Source organism: Lynx canadensis, chromosome B2 (assembly GCF_007474595.2).
Source record: "Lynx canadensis isolate LIC74 chromosome B2, mLynCan4.pri.v2, whole genome shotgun sequence".
Taxonomy (NCBI): domain Eukaryota; kingdom Metazoa; phylum Chordata; class Mammalia; order Carnivora; family Felidae; genus Lynx; species Lynx canadensis.
This window is the reverse complement of record NC_044307.1, coordinates 68351200-68371295: the sequence shown is the minus strand read 5'-3', so window position 1 is coordinate 68371295 and position 20096 is coordinate 68351200. Positions and strand designations below refer to the sequence as shown.

General features: G+C 37.8%; 1 protein-coding gene across 3 annotated transcripts in view; it reads left to right on the top strand.

Moving 5' to 3' along the window:
- Nucleotides 1–20096, top strand: part of FILIP1 (filamin A interacting protein 1) — a 187536-nt gene that overhangs the window by 109058 nt on the left and 58382 nt on the right. For all 3 annotated transcript variants that reach the window (XM_030315859.1, XM_030315858.1, XM_030315856.1), the window contains exons 3-4: nucleotides 10982–11155; nucleotides 18523–18701. In XM_030315859.1, coding sequence (XP_030171719.1) covers nucleotides 10982–11155; nucleotides 18523–18701 — 353 coding nt within the window. The remainder of the gene's footprint in view (nucleotides 1–10981; nucleotides 11156–18522; nucleotides 18702–20096) is intronic.

The following is a 20096-nucleotide window of genomic DNA, read 5'->3' as shown; positions in this document are numbered from 1 at the left end:
CCTTGTTCCTACTCCAACCCACTGTGGTAATGATGGCCGCCCCTGTAAGTGCCTGCTGAAAGCATAGCCCATACTGTTGTCTCTTCTGTTTATATCAGCTGATGACTACTTGGAGGCCGCCCAGGCTGGTATCTACACTGAGAGCATAATGCTAGATAAATAGAGGGCTGCTCTTTCCTGCCTCCCCTCCCCTTTTACTACTGAAGCACAGTGTCTTGAATTCTAATTTACCAATTCCTCTTAGTTTTATTTAGGTCTTTTATGGCAGTCCCTCACCCTGAGACTCAGGCATGGCTTGAGGGAGGTGGGCTGGAGGAGAGTCTGAGTGACAGACACTATGCTGCACTCAGACTCACCCTTCCCCTCTGACCCTGCTTTATTGTCCTTCAACCAAAATGGTGCCCTTCCTCCCTTGGGATGAGTTCTTTCCCAGGAAGAGCCTCAGTTCCTCATGCAAATAGCCCTATGGCAAGGCCACCCTGCCAGTCAGTCCTCCAAACAGGATTATATTGCAAGATTTTGCTCATGCTTGAAAAATAACTTTTAGAGATAATCTAAAAAGGTGACAATCATAGAAAAAAGTAAAGAGGTGAAGAAAATGTAACTTAATAAGCAAAATTGTACCAGAGATGTCTATACAAAGATGTCTGGTACCAGGTCTATTATAGATGCTTTACTGCCCTGGGTCTCATCTAGCTGGTTTTTGTTGAGGGGATTAAATTTATGGAGCTAGATAAACAACCACAGTGAGAAAATAATCATCTAATTGTGCCTTAGCAAAGGCTTCTTCCATAGTTTAAGGAATTCAGCTTTTCAACTTGTTCACAGAAAGCTGGACTCTATCTGCTGGACTGATTACATACAGGGGTGGGCAGTTTAAAGGCTTTGCTGGAGCCTTTATTAACACTTAACAAAAAGCTTGTAGTGTTTTGGAATTTAAGAAATTATACACTGTAGCATCACAGCACTTCATGGGGGAACCTGTGACCTTATCTAATTTCTAATCTGGGACACAGCAGCTGTTGTACTATTAATATCCCAATGTGTGTAAAAAGAAAAAAGAAGAAAACCACATAAGTAGTGAAAATGTATTTAAATCCATGGATGACTCTGACATTCAGCTAACTAATCATAAGGAAAATATGACTGAATTTTTATAATTTATTGCGTGGAATTTTACTTTTTTTTCCTAAAGTGTTAATCTCTAAATAAAGGATTGGGAATGATTTTTCTTATTTGAATTATTTTGGGGGCAAACAAGGTACTCTTAATTTTTTTTCAATGTGGTAAAATATACATAATGTAAAATGTACCATTTTAACAATTTTTAAGTGTACAGTTCTTTGGCATTAAGTGTATTCACTTTGTTGTACATCATCACCATCCATCTCCAGAACTTTTTGCATCTTCCAAACCTGAAACCCCGTATCCATTAAAAAAAACTTTTTTATTTTACATTTATTTCTGTTTTTGAGAGACAGAGAAAGACAGACTTGAGTGGGGGAGGGGCAGAGAGAAGGAGACACAGAATCCGAAGCAGGCTCCAGGCTCTGAGCTGTCAGCGCAGAGCCTGACATGGGTCTCAAACCCACGAACCAAGAGATTATGACCTGAGCTGAAGTTGAATGCTCAACTGACAGAGCCACCCAGGCACCCCTGAAACTCTGTGCTCATTAAACAAGTCTCTGTCTTCCTTTCCTCTCTGCCCTCGATAAGCACCATTGTTCTTTCTATCTCTATGAATTTGATTATTCATATAAGTGGAATCATATAGCATTTGTCCTTTTGTGACTGGTTTGTATAACATCCTCAAGTTTCTTCCATGTTGTAGCATGTGTCAGGATTTCCTTCCTTTTAAAGGTCAAATAATATTTGCATTGTGTATATATACCACATTTTATTTATCCTTTCATCCGTCAGTGGGTTGTTTCTACCTTTTGGGTATTTCCAATAATGCTGCTATGAACATGAGTGTCCCTGCTTTCAATTCTTTTGGGTATGTACCCAGAAATGGAATTGCTGGGTCATATGATAATGTACTTTTAGTTTGTTCAGGTACCACCATACTGTTTTCTATAGTGACATATATTTTACATTTTCATCAGCAGTGCACAATAGTTTACATTTTCTTCCACATCCTTGCCAATATTAGTTATTTCCTGTTTTGTTTTGTTTTTTATGATAGCCATCCTAATTGGTAAAAAGTGGTCTCTGACTGTGGTTTTGATTTGCATTTCCCTAATGACTAGTAACAACTGATCATTTTTTCATGTGCTTGGTGGCTATTTGAATATCATACTCAGAGAGATATCTATTTAATTCCCTTGTCCATTTTTTAATCAGGCTGTTAGGTTTTTTTTTGTTTTTTGTTTTTTTGTTTTTGTCATTGAGTGGTAGGCATTCTTTGAATATTCTGGATGTTAATCTTTTAACAGATAATTGATATATGATTTGCAAATACTTTATCCCATTCTGAGTTGCTTTTCACTCTGTTGATTGTGTTCTTTGACACCAAAATTTTAAATTTTGTTGTAGTTTAATTGATCTACTTTTTCTTCTGTTGCCATGCTTTTGGTGTCACATATAAGTAATCAATGTGAAATCCAATATCATGAAGTTTTTCCCCTACAGTTTCTTCCAAAAGTTTCAGCTCTTCCATTTATATCTTTGATCATTTGGGGTTGATTTTTGCATATGGTGAAAGATAATGGCTGGACTTCATTCTTTTGCATGTGAATATTCAGTTTTCCCAACATCATTTGTTGAAAAAAACTGTCCTTTTCCCCATTGAATGGTATTGGCATTCTTACTGAAGATCATTTGATCATACATGTGAGGATTTATTTTTGTGTTCTCTATTCCATCCCACTGGTGTAGATGTCTGTATTTATGCCAGTACTACACTGTTTGATTACTGTAGCTTTCTAGTAAATTTGAAATCAGAAAGCCTGAAACCCCCAACATAATTCTTCTTCAAGATTGTTTTGGTTCTTTGGGGTCCTTTGAATTCCCCACTGCATTTTAGGATGCATTTTTTTTATTTCTGAAAAAGCATCATTGGGATTTTCCTTTAAAAGGTTCAAGCTATTATGTTGATAATAATAGCAAGTTTTAACATGAAAATAGCATCTGCTTTTAACATTTTAATGAAATCTTTCTTTTGGATGATATTCAGTCTAAAGTGCTAGAAAGGAGTGATCTTTCATAAACATAAGTATAGAGACTTTTAAGCACTATTGACCATATATTTATGGAAAGAAATTTCTCCAAAGAAACCAAAAGATACACTTTTAGTCCCAATGGCCATTTAAACTAACCATGTTTGAGTTTTCTCCTTGTATGTTGTTATGTTACTAATCATGTTCACTTTGCTTTCTAAAATTCAGGAGAGAAAATGGATTTAATTTCGGTAGTAATAGCTAATATCGTAAACTATGTAGCATTTTTTCCTCCACTATATTTATAGCTTATACCTAATAAGAGTAAATAGTATAATTCAATTTGTATGAGATTTAAAGATAGTCCATTTCCTGTTGCAACATTCTGGTAGAATGTACTGTTGTTCCTTATTCCGTTTACATATTTTCCTTTTGGAATAAACTTAAGAACAAAATGACTCCTAAATTGTAGACAAAAATGTCAGATGAAAGAGTAGAAGTTCACAAAATGTAATTGTTTAGATCTTTTAAACAAGGCTAAGTAGTTAAGGTTGTTCTGAGATTTTCAGTGCCAGTTTATGCCTCTTTGACTTCACATCATTTAATTTTACTTTACTTATTTGAACAAATATTTACTGAATTCTTATCACGTGAGCAGGCACTCTTAGTAGACACTGAAGACATGTCTTTGTCCTCAAAGCAGCTCACAGACTAAAAAAGAAATAGGCAGTAAACTAATAAATTGACTTATTTAAATAGATACAGAACATTGAATTGAGTTCCCAGAATAAGAAAGCATTAACAGGATGGGCATGCATTTGTCTTCCAGGACCATCTTTTCTAGAGTTCCTTGTCTTACTGAGGCAATAGGACCATATTTAGGTAGTTAACTAAATAATACAGAGAAGCAAGAGTGTTTAGGAACATTGATGTTCTGGTGTTCTTCCATAGACATAGAAATAGAAATAGATTTTTTCTTTCCTCAAAATGCATCCTCCATTTAAGGTCAGCAGCTCTTGGCAAGGAATGTCTTCTTCAAGGTGTGCAGTATCCATATGTAGGGACAGGCTTCTTAAGCTCTCCACCTAGATGTGCTCCTTCTCAACCTAAGTGAGAGGACTGCCATGCTGGGGACCATGGTGGGATAGTCTAAGAATTCATCCCAAGTTGTCCATCTCAAGCCAATATTTTCTAAGTCCTAAACATTAAAGTGAATATTAAAATTGTGTTAATTTTTTAAAAAGTTTTAATCTACTTCCCACTCACCCAAGTCTTCAAGTAATTTTAGTGGTTCAGGAAGATATACCTTGTTTAGCTCGATTTTACCCTGTCCTCCCAGAGTCATATACATTCCCATTTTAGAAGTGTGGAAAAAGCTATGTCACATATACATAAGAACTAAGCACTTTTTACCACTCATTATGGGTTTTTCCCAAAGACTGAAACATCCCACAAGTTTAAAAATAGTTGAAATTGTCACCAGGCATAATCATCAATAATAGCATTTTGCCTTTAAAGGCAGCTAAGTTTTGGAAACACCGTCTCTGAAATTCATTTCCTGAGTATAGTTAAGTCCCCACTGGCTGCTGATTCTTAGATGCAGGGAAATTTTGGAATATCCAATCTCCTGTCCACTTTGTATTTGCCCTAGGATGACCACCTTATCCCAATTTTCCTGGGACTGTCCTGATTTTCTAAAGTCTAGCTTTGTGGGACCCTACTCCTCAGAGTATCTGGCAAACTGGACAGCTAATTACCCTTATTTGCCCAGAACTGGCAAACACTTCCAATAGTTTCCAGAGATTCTCCTGGATTAAGCTACTGGTCTGAAATGACCATGATTTTTTGGTGAAGAAGGATCAGTGGAACTAATAACATAGCGAGAACATGAGAAACCTCTGGGGCAAGCAAGTCCCTAGGAATTAGATGACCCTGCCCAGAAGACTGAGCTAACACAACAGATATGTTAAGTGGTTTTAGTGCTGAATTGGCCTAACCATCTTAAAGCAGTGGTTTTTAAGTGCAGCTGTGCTTTAAAATCACCTGGAGAGAGGGGCGCTGGGTGGCTCAGTAGGTTGAGCTTCTGACTTTGGCTCAGGTCATGATCTCACCGTTCGTGAGTTTGAGCCCCACATTGGGCTCACTGCTGTCAGCACAGAGTCCCCTTCAGATCCTCTGTCCACCTCTCTCTCTGCCCACCTCTCTCTCTGCCCCTCCCCTGCTCACACTCTCTCTCTCAACAATAAATAAACATTAAAAAAAATAAAATCACTTGTAGAGATATTTTATTTTATTCCAGTGTAACTGATGTATAGTGTTATATTCATTTCAAGTGTACAATACAGTGATTCAATCATTCTATACATTATTCAGTGCTTATGAAGATAAGTGTACTCTTAAATCCCCTTCACCTATTTTATCCATCCCACTACACACCTCCCCTCAGGTAGCCATCAGTTCTCTATACTTAAGAGTCTCTCTTTAGTTTATCTCTTTTTCCCTTTGTTCATTTTTTTTTCTTACATTCCACATATGAGTGAAATCATATGGTATTTGTCTTTCTCTGATTTATTTCACTTAGCATTATACTCTCTAGATCCATCCATATTGTTGCAAATGCCAAGATTTCATTCTTTTTTATGGCTGAATAATTTTCCATTGTGTGTGTATGTGTATATATATATATGCCATTCTGGCTGGTGTGAGGTGATATCTCATTGTGATTTTGATTTGTATTTCCCTGATGATAGATGACGTTGAGCATCTTTTCATGTAACTATTGGCCATCTGGATGTTTTCTTTGGAGAAATGTCCGTTCATGTCTTCTGCCTGTTTTTTAATTGGATTGTTTGTTTTTGGGGGGTATTGAGTTGTATCAGTTCTTTGTATATTTTGGATACTAGCCCTTTATTGGATATATCATTAGCAAATATCTTCCCCCAGTAGGTTGCCTTTTAGTTTTATTGATTGTTTCCTTCACCATGCAGAAGCTTTTAATTTTGATGAAGTCCCAATAGTTTATATTTGCTTTTGTTTCCCTTGCTTCAAGAGACATATCTAGAAAGATGTTGTTATGGCCGATGTCAGAGAAATTCCTGCCTGTGCCGTCCTAGGATTTTTATGGTTTCAGGTTGCAGGTTTAGATCTTTAATCCATTTTGGGTTGATTTTTGTATATGGTATAAGAAAGTGGTCTATTCTCATTTTTTTGCATATGGCTGTCCAGTTTTCCCAACACCATTTTTTAAAAATACTGTCTTTTTCCCATTGCATATTCTTGCCTTCTTTGTCATAGATTAATTGGCAATATAAGTGTGGGTTTATTTCTGGATTCTCTACTCTGTTCCATTGATCTATGTGTCCATTTTTGTGCCAATACAATGCTGTTTTGATTACTACAGCTTTGTAGCCTATCTTGAAATCTGGGTTTGTGATACTTCCAGTTTTCTTCTTCCTTTTCAAGATTGCTTTAGCTATTCTGGGTCTTTTGTGGTTCCATACAAATTTTAGAATCATTTGTTCTAGTTCTGTGAAAAATGCTGTTGGTATTTTGATAGGGATTGCATTAAATCTGTAGATTGCTTTGGATAGTATGGACATTTTAACAACATTTGTTGTTCCAGTCCATGAGCATGGAATATCTTTCCATTGTTTGGGTCATCTTCAGTTTCTTTCATTGGTGTTTTATAGTTGTCAGAGTACAAGTCTTTCATTTCCTTGGTTAAGTTTATGCCTAAGTCTTTTTTTTTTGGTGCAATTATAAATGAGATTATTTTTTAATTTCTCTTTCTGCTACTTCATTATTAGTAAATAGAAATGCAACAAATTTCTCTATATTGATTTTGTCTCCTGTGACCTTACTGAATTCATTTATCCATTCTAGTAGTTTTTTTGTCAAGTCTTTAGAGTTTTCTATCTATAGTATCATGTTATCTATAAATAATGAAAGTTTTACTTCTTCCTTACCAATTTAAATGCATTTTATTTCTTTTTCTTGTCTGATTGCTGTGGTAAAGACTTCCAGTACTATGTTGAATAAAAGAAGTGAAAGTGGACATCCTTGTCTTGCTCTGATCTTAGAAGAAAATTTCTCAGTTTTTCACCATTGAGTATGGTTTTAACTGTGGGTTTTACAGAGATATTTTAAATCACATATCCTGGGCTGCACCAATATACCTGTTGATTTGGAATTTGTTCCTTTTTAACACCTTTAACAAGATGAATGATCTTTCCGGCACACACACCTGACCATGTCACTGTCTTGCTGCTTAAAAATTCTAAGGCTTCTTGCTATTCCATGAGAGAATGCAAACTCTACCTGGTTTATAAGGCTTTTCATGAGTTGTCCATTATTTATCACTCTGGACTTAGGTTGTTCCAGCCCATGCATCTACATCTGTTTGGCTTTTGCCTACAGTTTTTCCTTGGCCAAGAGCACTCTTACCCTAACACCCCTATTTTCTGGGCTCAAGTACTCATTGTGAGTTTTTTGGGTCACTTCCTCTATGAAGACTTTTCCTTCGCTTATATCCAAGTCAAGTGTATTTTTAGATGAAATCCTTAGCCCCCTGTATCTCCTCCATTCTAAGGCTTATCATGTCAATGCTTTCAATTATTTGTTCATATCCTTCCAGACTTTAATCTCTGAGGATTATATTTCCAACTACTGAACACAATGCATTGCTCAAAGTAAATGTGCACAAATATTTATTGAATGAATGATTGGATTTAACCCTTTTTTTGAAATATGCCACCTGTTGTGTCTCCACCTGTCCTGTGTCTTATTCTGCGTCCACCCCACCCTCATATCCCCCTCTCCCAGAAAAACCCAGATACCCTCTGTTGACTTTATAAAATGAATCACACACACTTACCTGTTGGTAGAGTAGTTCTTTGCTGCCCCCACATGTTTTTAATCAGTTCCTTATGCAGCCAGTTGAGACAACTTCTTGCTCCATCTAGTACAGTTTCAGTTCTGCAGGGACATCTTTGTTCTTGGCTTCCATATACCCCCCTTAGCACAGAGAGGAACATGTAGGATGGAATAGAAGACTGTGTCCCCTCCATGTCTGTTTTTATACCCTAATCTTGTATTTATTCTCCTTCATCATCAGGACTAAATAAATTGAACAATTTTATGTAGTCTCTTCCTCCTCTTCCCCCCCCCCCCTTTCTTTTTTCTCTTGTCTAGAGTCCTCTTCAAAGTTTTCTTCCCTCAGGGTCCTTTTACATATATTTGAATACAGTGGTCTATTTAGCACCACTGCAGCACCCTAAGAATTTAACTACTTGCTTCTGATAAACCTTTTGTGTGAAAATAGTTAATGTTTAAGGACAGGAACTTTCTTACATTTTGAATTTTTATTCTTTTATACAAAAATTAAGAAGTTTCTCAAAATGGAGATATAAAGTGGTTTTATCCCCAAAATGTAGAATATTATTTACATAGATTGAATCATATTTAAAGTAGTTAAAAATTTACTGTGATTACATAGATATTTAATTAACCCATTGATTAAACAGATACTGCAATAATAATGATTGATTACTACATTAAACTACTTTAAGTAGCAGTAATTTAAAGGCAACATTTGTATTCCTTCCAGGATTATTATAGCAATTAAAAAGCTTTTAGTAAGTTCATGATGAATAGTGTGGTTTTAAATATACAATTCACAGTGTTATATCACCATAACCTCTTTTTCTTTAGTAATTAGTGCCTAGGGTAATTAAACTAAGAATGAAATGTGTGGTATAGGTAGCATATCACAATTTTTAGAAAATGTTTATTTATTTTGATAGAGACAGAGAGAGAGAGGGAGAAAGGGAGAGAGAAAGAGGGCCCATTGGTGGGGGAGGGGCAGAGAGGGAGACACAGAATCTGAAATAGGCTCCAGGCTCCAAGCTGTCAGCACAGAGCCCGACATGGGGCTTGAACCCACGAACCGTGAGTTCATGACCTGAGCTGAAGTCAGTTGCCCAACCAACTGAGCCACCCAGGAGCTCCAGCATATCACAATTAATACAACTCAAGCATAAGCACATTTTACAGAAAGAAGAAAAAGGTGTTTCATATAAGTTGGAACAAAAGAAACTGTTTTCTTCTAAGAGAATTAAGATTTGTTCCAGAAGACAGATACTAACAATATTTACATATTTTTAAACCACATAGCTTCAACTTTTGAACTGAAATAGCTACCTATTTACATTTCTAAAAACTCCTTATTTACATTATCTGCCTGAAAACCAATAACCAATGACAGACCTTATGCTCCTTCAGTCTGCCACCATCTATATGGAGTTATGCCTTGTATAAGAGTGCCTGGCAGAAGGGATAGATAGAGGTTGACATACAGCACTCTCTTTCCTTGCTAGGTAAGCTGCACTCTGACTCAAGGCTGTATGTCCTGGAGTGAGTGGGCACTTTTTTCTAAACTGCACAGAGAGCCTGTACAGGATACCCTGACTGCATCTATGCTTATGTCTTTTCACTCCACACGGAAACACATTGCCTTTCCATTAAATTATTTTCTAACTTTAACTTTCTCGTGAGTTCTGAACTACTAGTTTCTTCAAAATTAATATTTTCCATTTTTTTTGTGTTGAAATGAGCACATGTAAATGTGGCAAAGACAACTTGGGAAAAATCTGCAAATTCCAGTCTATTGACGTTTCTGTAATAAATTAGTCTTTAGCCATCTGGAATTAGATTAATTTGGAGACTATGAAAAGGCAATAAAAGTGAAAAACCTCAAGAAAGACCAAACTTTATAATGGTCCTGTCCCAGGACTAACTAGTTAGCTCTGTTGTTTAGAATACTATGATAATGAGCCAGGTTATAATTTCAAACGCATAGTTAGTGTAACACAGGAGAAAACTCTATTCTATCGCCACAGACTGAAACTCTTGCCAACCAGATTGTTCTTTGGTAGAAGTTGGCATGAAGTCAGGATACTTTATACCCATCACCATTACTGGAAAAACAAGTATATGACCAGATGGGAGTCCATTTAGCAAATGCCATCTCCATCATAACTAGAAAATTCATCACTATTAACCAGTAGAAAATATATCCAGAGGTATTTGCATTATGTAATGAGTTCCAGAGTAAATATGATATAAAACCTATAATCATCTGGTTTTCTCAAGAGCTTAACAAAGTGCTGAAGTTTTGCTGAGAAACCCAAAGAACAACCTTGACCCCACCAATCTGACTCATGTGATTGGCTGTCTGGATGTTAGAGGAGTTAAATGTCACCTTTGGTGTGAATATATTAAATTGAAAAGCTCAGCCCAGCATCAAGTGAATTCTCAACCATGTGTTTCTGCGCAAAATGAATCACCTGACGGGAAACAGGACATCACTAATAAAGGCTGTTTTTGTTAATTACACACAGAGTTATAACTAGAATGGGGAGAGAAGGGTGCTATTTCAAACCAGATTTGAATTCTTCATTGAGAGTATACATAGAAAACTAGAAAATTTCAAATTGTCCTTGACCTCATGTGCACTGAAATGGGATAAGTATCCCAGGTGCCCTTGATTCAAAAGCACTCAGAACCTTTTCTACTTAGATAAAGCAATTTTTGTGTAGTTAATATTAGCACAAACCCTTTTTCTGCTTGTCTGCTTCCTAGCAACCTGAAGCAGAGTATCTGCTTGCCAATCTGCTTTTGATAAAAAATAAGAACAAAATACCCAGTGAATTTGCCAATAGCCCCGAAGAGATGGGGATGTGTTCAATAAGCTTTGTGTTGATTTTGTGAGTCTGGCATGTGATTTATGTTGTCGACTGTCTGACCTTGCTGCACTCTACCCACAGGCCAGGGAAGATGTGATCCATATGCTGAAGACGGAGAAAACCAAGCCTGAGGTTCTGGAGGCTCATTACGGGTCTGCAGAACCAGAGAAAGTGCTCCGAGTCCTGCACCGAGACGCCATCCTAGCCCAGGAGAAATCTATAGGAGAAGATGTCTATGAGAAACCAATTTCAGAGGTAAAAATACAACACCAACAAGTCCCCCTATAGAAGGGTACCTCAGAGTGATAGCTTCACATTCTTCCATTTTACAAGCTCTAACATTTTCTTTCAAAGGTGAAATTTTTATGACACACTAATATTGAAGTAAAGTGTAATTACTAACTCATGAATTATAGTGGATACATTTTGATGATAAGAATTTTGGAAGCATTTCCTTAAATATACTTAAAGCCTAAAATATATTTCTCATGTGATTATGCTAGTTACAGGCTCTTGCAGCCTGTTATTCTTTCATTGCTTTCAGAGGTGATGTGTGCAAAAATTTGAAGTGCTTCTCAGTTTTGGCATAGAGTTGTGAAGATCATTATCAAACTGGTAAAAGAAAATTAAATTGATTCTTGATATTATGTTGATGGATATTTTATTATTGATATTTATAAAGGTACTGTGTTTTAGTATCTTATAGACTATCATAATTAAATGGTCTCATGTGAGTTGAGGCATACAATGGTTGAGGCAAAATCCCAATGGAATGCTTAGGGTAATTCTTTAAGATGAAAGGAAACCTACGAAGGCTGTATTTAATCATTTTTATATAATATTGTGTTAGGAACTATTTACTATTGTTATTAATTTCCTATGATACTACATGTTAAAAGTATTCCCACATTGTAGTAGAAGTTAGAGGCTGAATTATGGAAATGGATGCTGGATCTAGCCATATTAACTCTTCAGAATTCATGTAAAAAAAATTCATAGATGTAAAATTAGTATCATAAATGAAAAAAAGAACACAGAAATTAAAAGTCTGAAGCAACTGATCATAATTTAACTTTTATCTTATGTCAAGTGTTTGTAGCAGCTCAGTTTGACAGATCTCAGATGTGATCTGCTTACACAGTATTTACAACAGATTGATGGTCCCATAATTATCTAATTTCTGCAACAAGGATAAGCCAGAGCTCTTGTTTTCATCTTTGCCTAAAATATTAAGAGATGATTTATGATGGAATGCAGTCAACTGGCTGGATCCACTTTCATGTTTGAGAGCCATGGTTACTAGCTGCATATGGCTTTGGGTGGGTCACTTCAGCTCTCTAAGCTTATTACCTTATCTGTCAGGTGGGAGTAACAAGAGTGCGTATCTCAGAGTTGTCGTGAGGATTACATGAAGCAATGCCTGTAAAACTTTTAACACAGTGTCTGGTACATACCAGGTACTCAACAAATACTAACCATTAACATTTGCTGGGATGATATTTGCTGGCATGATACTTGCTTACACCTTTAACTAGTTCCAAACTTGGAGGGGTTTGAGGAGGAAAGACATAATGAAGTCAAAATATTCATTAAATATTATTATGATAACTACCGGATTGGAGAACTCAGTTTGGATAAATTATATCATTTAAGTTTCCTAATTCTTTTCCCTCAAGTTAGAGCTTGGGATGACACCTCAAAGGAGAGATAGATCTGCAAATCTTATACACTTACCCAAAATCAATGCCTCTAATCCACTGAGTTATATGGAAAGTACACAAAGAGAAGAATTTCTGACCTACCTTCAGAAAGTAGGCCTAACCCAAGTGTTCTTATCTCATGGACAGAGTTGTGGAGAAGAACATACCCACCCTGTGGGTGGTCCTTTTAGAACTAAGTTGGGCATGCTTTTTGACTTCTTTCTCCCCTCAACTCACAGTTGGAAGAGTTTTTCCTCCCTTAGAGAGGAGTAAGGAGGTAGAGAGAAGGACAGGAACTACTTTTCCCAATGCTGACAAAATGGTGAAGTCCTGCTTTGTAGGAGAAATAGAATGCTAGAAAGAGAAAAGATTTATCTTGTATCTACACATTTTGGGTCTCTTAACCTTTTGAACTTAACAATCAAGTTGTCATTATCAAGGAGCAGGAGTCCTTCTTCCAACTTCATGAGGCAAGGATACCAATACAATCACTGTTCTGTTAGCCTCCTAGGACTATGAGCAGATAGTCTGGCTCTTCTTAGAAGCTATCCTGCACCTCAAGCCAAAAACCCACTGCTCATTTTAATTTGCATACCAGATTAGGCCCAGCTAGGTTATTCAATGGAATTTATCAGAGGTTAAACAATGAACCCCATGTGGTGGATCCCTCTCATTTGCCAAATATCTGGGGAGAAATTAAGCAGCAAATATTAAATCCCCCTGAGCTTCTTTGTGAATTAAAGTCCAGGATATCAAAATTCATAATTCTTCAGCAAAATTCCAAAGAAATCAAGGTTTCAGTTTCTTTCCTTCCCAAATTCTTATTCTGCTTAGCTTGAGGGATCTTAATCTTATGCATTTTCAAAGTTTAATTAATATACCCTAAAGTCCCCCTATTCCCCTTTTATCAAAGTGTCCAAAGACTTATTAGGACACATGCAATTATCATAATACCAACCTCACACTCATAAATTTAAAAAATGCAAGAAAATCCTCAGTTCCATGGTCAATTTATCTCAAGCAAAATGACTCAGCATAATGCAGGCCCATGTTACTCTTAGCAAGACTGAAGTAGAGACTTAGGGGATGTCTAAGGGAAGGAAGATAGGCAGAGAAAATCTTTAATTACAACAGGATTCTGGTCAGTCTGGGGCAGTTGTCCACATCAGACAGAGCTTGTTACCATCAAAGGTTAGTAATAATAGAAACTAGGGGCGCCTGGGTGGCTCAGTTGGTTGGGTGACCGACTTCAGCTCCGGTCATGATCTCACAGTCTGTGAGTTTGAGCCCTGCGTCGGGCTCTGTGCTGACAGCTCAGAGCCTGGAGCCTATTTCAGATTCTGTGTCTCCCCCTCTCTCTATCCATCCCCTGCTCACACTCTGCGTCTCTCTGTCTCTCAATAATAAATAAACGTTTAAAAAAATTTTTTAAATAATAATAGAAACGGTGAACCCTAGGTTGGGGGGAGGAATCTGTTTGCATGCACTATCCTTGCCTTCAGTGAGTGGCATTTAAAACATACCTGTCTTTTCAAAAGTTTAGGGATTTGCAGTGGTCACCTTCTCTGTACCTAGGTTTTGTTTTAGGTTCTCTATTTTTCTGCCTGCATGTTTAAAACCTCTTTAATTGTTTTCTTTTTTTCTTCAGTAAGAAGACTCAACTGAGTCTTTGTTTTGTTTTGGTTTTGTTTTTTAAATGTTTATTTATTTATTTTGAGAGAGAGGGAGAGAAACTGAGCAAAGGAAGGGCAGAGAAGGAAAGGAAGAGAGAATCCTAAGCAGGCTCCATGTTGTCAGTGCAGAGCCTGATGTGGGGCTCAAACTCACAAACTGTGAGATCATGACCTGAGCCAAAATCAAGAGTCAGATACTCTACCAACCTAGCCACCCAGGGACCCTTGTTTTTGTTAACATTTTGACTAGTTTCTTCAAGTGGTCCCTTCTTTTTCTCACTATTTTATGGATCTTAGAGTGGTTTTTATTTGTTTGCTTCTTTTTCCCTATGCTTTCTGACCCAGACATTAGTTTTCCTAATATTACCTTCTGTGTTCTGTATTATGTGCTAGAAGTAAAATCAAGGAGTTATGAACCTTCCAAGAAGATACTTTAGTCAAGGCAAATCTTACCTACATTTATGTCCTTGAGTTGGATAATCCTCACTGAAGGATGAGTCTTTCCTCATTTCACTTCATCCCAAGTTTGGACTGTTTATGCTACTGTCCTACGTGAATACCCCTTTGTCTCATCTTTCCTCCAAACTCTACATCTTTATGTTTCTTGAGCGTGTTCACTCAGGGCCCATCAATATTAGTTGTGGCACCTTGAAACTCACCAAATAATGCTTCAAATTTTCTACCTTGATCTTCTCAGAATTTAATTCTTAAATCTGTCTATATTTTATGTATCTACTTTGAATAGCTGTGGCAGCCTTCAAGAGAATGGCTCCCAACTGATCTCATGAAGAACTGTCTGCAATTTTATAGCATGCTTCTTAAACACTTCCTGGATCTCAGTACCTTTTCTATGGGGGGAGTCACATTGCTCTGTTCTCTCTGCTCTCCTATCTGTACTTCCTCTGGACACTCATTCTTATCCAATAATGACTAAAATATCTCCCTTCTGTATAGCCCTATCTTTAAGAGCACTTAGATCCATTTCTCTTTTGTGTAAGTCCAGTTTGGCCTTTAAGACATCATGTTTCCTCTTTAGTAGATTTCTGTCTTCCTAAATCCCTTAATACTTCTCCAGTTAGTATTATCTGCTGATAACAGGGCTGAAATCACTTCCTGAACCATGATTCTTTTGTCTAAAACATGCTGAAATTTCTCTCCATCTCAAGTCCTCAAACTTCTCCATCAACTTGATTTAGTAGAATAAGACTTCCAGGTATACTCTCCCTAGTAAATTTTGGCCTTTGGTGTTATGATGATCTCATTCAATTTTCCTTCCACCTGTCCAAGTGGGAGCTATATTTCTAAAGTAATAGGTTCCCATTTCACTTTCACTGTTCATTAATAAAAGCAAGCATTCCTCTATGGTTGAGCCACAGTTTGGATTCTGGAAAACCAAAAGTCTTGGACATAGTATACATGATTAATGAATCTACAGAGCCATAGTTATGGGAGCTGGTCTTCTGAGCTTCTAGACAAGCCACATAGACCTGAGAGGTTAGCCCACCTCAGTTCTCTCCTGGGAGCTCTATGTAATTCCAAACAAAATGGCAAGACACAGGTCTTTTACAGCTGATATTTTGCTACCTATGTTGGTTCTTACATCTGGAATTTAAAAATTAAAAGCTAGATCCTCACACACTAATGATTTATTACTAAAGAGGAATTTGCTACCTTTACAGTTTAATGTCTGGGTCTGCGTGAAAATCAATGCACACACCAGTGTCTCGGCATCCTTTCAATGCACTAAGAGACAAAAAGACTATCCTTGTGATTATGTAATCATTGCTGGGGTCAAGCTCTGCTAGTGTAGGTTAGTGGAACATTGCCGACTGAGACCCCAGCAACTACTCCAGTTGGCTAGCCCCCGGATTGTAGCTGCTGAAAGCAACCAATCTCAAAGGCCCACATGGACAGAACATATTAAAGCTAAGGCCTATCTTCTACCTAGGCTGCCTTAGAACACTTAATATCAAAATACGCTGTTTTTCTCCAGATGCCCTTACAATGTGTATCTTTCTGAATAGCTTAGCTATCCAACTAATAATGCCCCCATCTTCCCCTCAAGAGTTCCTTGAAGGCATTGAGGGATAACTGCAGGAGTTGGATAGATGAGTTGAAGCTTGTAATCGTATTGGTCTGAATAGATAAATGAACAAACACCACTGGGCTTTCTATTACTTTACTCCTAGTCTTTGGAGAAACCACTCGAAGGAGATTTGGGGCCTTCAGAGCATGATGTACCATTTTATGGCAGGCAGAGTAAAAAAATAAGAAATAAAAAGGCTGAACTGCTTATGCCTGGTTTCCTATCCCAAATACAAGTTTCAAATAAGTCACCCCTCCTTCCTTAGGGAAGTGGGGGCGGGTATGAAGAAACAGGCAGAAGTTGTTCTTCCAAATACTTTCAAAAGGAAGGAGAGTCCTATGATAAGTAGAAAAGATCAAAAAAGGGAAAGAGCTGCTCTTTCTACATTGATGATGATGATGATGATGATGATGATGGTATTTTAGAAATGCTTGACACATTCTATAATGTATGATGAAAATCACATTGTAGAAAGATAGGAGAGTTCTTGAGGGAGAATATTTTATAGTAGGGAGATATTCCAATGAAGGAACTCTCTCGTATAAGATTACATAAATCTATCAGAACACACAAAAGTACCATTTGGTAATCCCTGATGATATCAAATGTATCATTTGATGGTATCAACCACCAGTTAACCTGGGCTTCTCTACCAGTCTGTCTGACCCCCTGCTCTTAGGCAAAGGGGGGATGAAAATCTGATCGGAAACACTGAGGATTATCAGGACAGTATCTTTTATCTGGGGCCCCAGAAATGATCTATTCACAATGGAGATATCATGCAACTGTAGAGGGAAACTTAGATCCTCCGTATGACTAAGGGACAAATATGGAGAACCCAGGGAAAGAATTCAGATGCTGACACCCATGGAGTGACCCCATTAGGTTTTAGGGAGTAAATAGTGGATTGAGAATGGATTTTAAATATGTCTGTTTCAATGAAAACAGTGATTCTCAGCTTGGGGTGAGTGGCAGTGGAAGTGTTTTGCTCTCCAAGAGACATTTGGCAATTTCTGAGGACAGGTTTGTCACAACTGGAGGCAGCTCTGCTGGCATCTGGGGGGCAGAGGCCAAAGATGCTGCTACACATTCTCCAATGCACAAAACAACCATGCAAAATAAAGAATTATTTAGCCCAAACTGTCAGTAGTGCTAAAGTTGAGAAACCCTGAACTGCAGTTTGAAGAGGAGAACAGGATAGGGAACTATCAATATTATAAGATTTGGTCCAACTTAACAAACATTTACTGAACACTTACTTTGTTCTAGGCACTGTGCTTGACACTAGGGACTAAAAACATAATCAAGGCACCCCTCAAAGATCTTTTAGCCTGGGGGTGCCTGGGTGGCTCAGTGAGTTAAGTGTCTGACCCTGGATCTTGGCTCAGGTCATGATCTCCAAGGGAGTTCATAAGATCCAGCCGTAGGTCAGGCTCTGTGCTGATAGCTGGGAGCCTGCTTGAGATTCTGTCTCTCCCTCTCTCTACCCCTCTCCTGCTCGTGCATGCGCACGTGTTCTCTCTCTCTCTCAAAATAAATAAACAAACTTAAAAAACAATAAAAAAAAAGATAGCCTGGTCAGAGAAATAGGCACAAAAAGTCCTGTAATAATATTTGATAACGTCTCCTTTAGTCTGAGGTATGTGCTCTCTATAAGTTCTGAAATCCTCCCTCTATTTAGCATACTTGAAAAGAGTGGACTGTGGATCCTTCCTATACATTTCCTAGAAATGCAAGTAACTGCAAGTCTTAAAAACAGATTGTGATTATGGTAATTACTTCCCACAGGAGAAGTTTGGTATATGTACATGCTGAGCTCTTAATTTTTCTGAGATCAGGAGGGCCGTTATCCTCTTTCTTTCTAAGTATAGGGTTTTATGTCATCTCACTAAAATAGTGAAAGAGTTTGTTCTCTTGCAAGTTTAGGAACCATACATCTGTCCACAGAAAAAGGGCCAGAAGGCCAGAAGTTACCGCAGCCTTATTATGGCTAGTTTACAAAGCCAGTTGGCCTAGACAAAATGAGGGAATGGGGAAAATGGCAGAGAACACCAGACTCAATGTTCTCTCTTTCAGATAATAAATCAGTAGACTAATGTAATATTTTGAGTCATATGCAAATCAAATAAAATATTAAGCTCTTTCCCATGTTTGTTTACTCAGCTGGACAGACTTGAGGAAAAACAGAAAGAAACCTACCGGCGCATGCTAGAGCAGCTGCTGCTGGCAGAGAAGTGTCACAGGCGCACCGTGTACGAGTTAGAGAGCGAGAAGCACAAACACACTGACTACATGAACAAGAGCGACGACTTCACCAACCTGCTGGAGCAGGAGCGGGAGAGGTAATGAGCACCACACTGAGATGGCCCAGTCCTTTCATCTCTGTCCCTCCTGCCTGGGGTCACACGCCAGTCCAGTGACACCACAGACAGGTGCCCGGATTCTAACTCTGATTTCTGAGTGGTTGGTGACCTGAATGAGTCAGATTTCTACCTGGAATTGTTCATATGAATATGTTTGGGGGTGCACAGAGTGGGACACCAGATTCCCGCTAGCATGGTGAGAGCCATAAAAACATAAAGCTGGAAACAAACTCCGGGGAGCTTATATCTGATCAGCGAAGCCACCTACATCTGAAAAGCTCTCTCCCGATTTCCTTCTATGGGAAATAATCTACTTTTTTTTCCTTTGAGGTTGAAACTCACTTAGTCAGGAAGACAAATTATGAAGCTTAACCATTTAAAATTGAATCCTGTTCATTCTTAATACCACTATAGAAAGTCTTGATATTTGGTTGTGTATAAAGTACTTAACAACTAGAGCTACCTGCTTTCTAAGGGTTGCATAACTCTTAAAACACGGTGTAAAAAAAGGAACCAAAACAAAACAAAACAAAACAAAAACTCTGCATGTGGAGCATGGATATCTGTCCTGGCAGGTAGTTTTCTCAGACCAGGGATCACCACGTTTGATGTAGAGACTCCAAATTGAAAAGCTTTGTAATTAACTCTTCTATACTCTCCAGTTTTTTCAGCATCTTCTTTTTAGTTTATTCTCTTTTTCTTTCCTCAGCTGAATGGTTATGTCTGTGAATTCCACAATCTTTGAAACTAGTGACATCCAAGCCTGATGCTTTGAGTTACCGAGCGTGTCTGCTTCTGTATTTAGGACTTGCAAATTAAGAGCCACTTGGGAATAGCTTTACTAATCCCAGCTTTATTATATACTTAGTTACAAGAAAGAGACCTGGTTTTCCTAGATTAGTTTGCTTATAAGAAAAAGCTGTCACAAGAAGAGTAAATAAAAGCATGAAACAAGTTTTTGTTAAATTTTTAAAAATTATTGGTAAGTTTTACTTATTATTGGACTTGGCACATCCCTTGGGGAAGGAGAAATGGAAAAGAGAACAATGGCTGGAGTGTTGCATACCGATACTCTCAGTTTACGGCTTAAGCCTGTCTTCTGCTCCTGGAAGTTAAGGTTTATCACCTTCATACTTGAACAAACAGATGGTCTAATTTGACTTTGTTTTGGACAACCACACAGTGAGAATAAACTCCACCTCCTCAGTCTCTGTGAACTTCCCAACCTCAAGCACAGATCTTGCAAACAAGGTTCTAAGGGCAGTGTAAATTGTGAATCTCTACAATAGCCATCTGGTTAGGTGTTCCGTGTTGGAATGTGGTCAGGTAAAGGAGTAGCAATTTGTTTGATAGTGACTTCTTAAAAGATCTGAA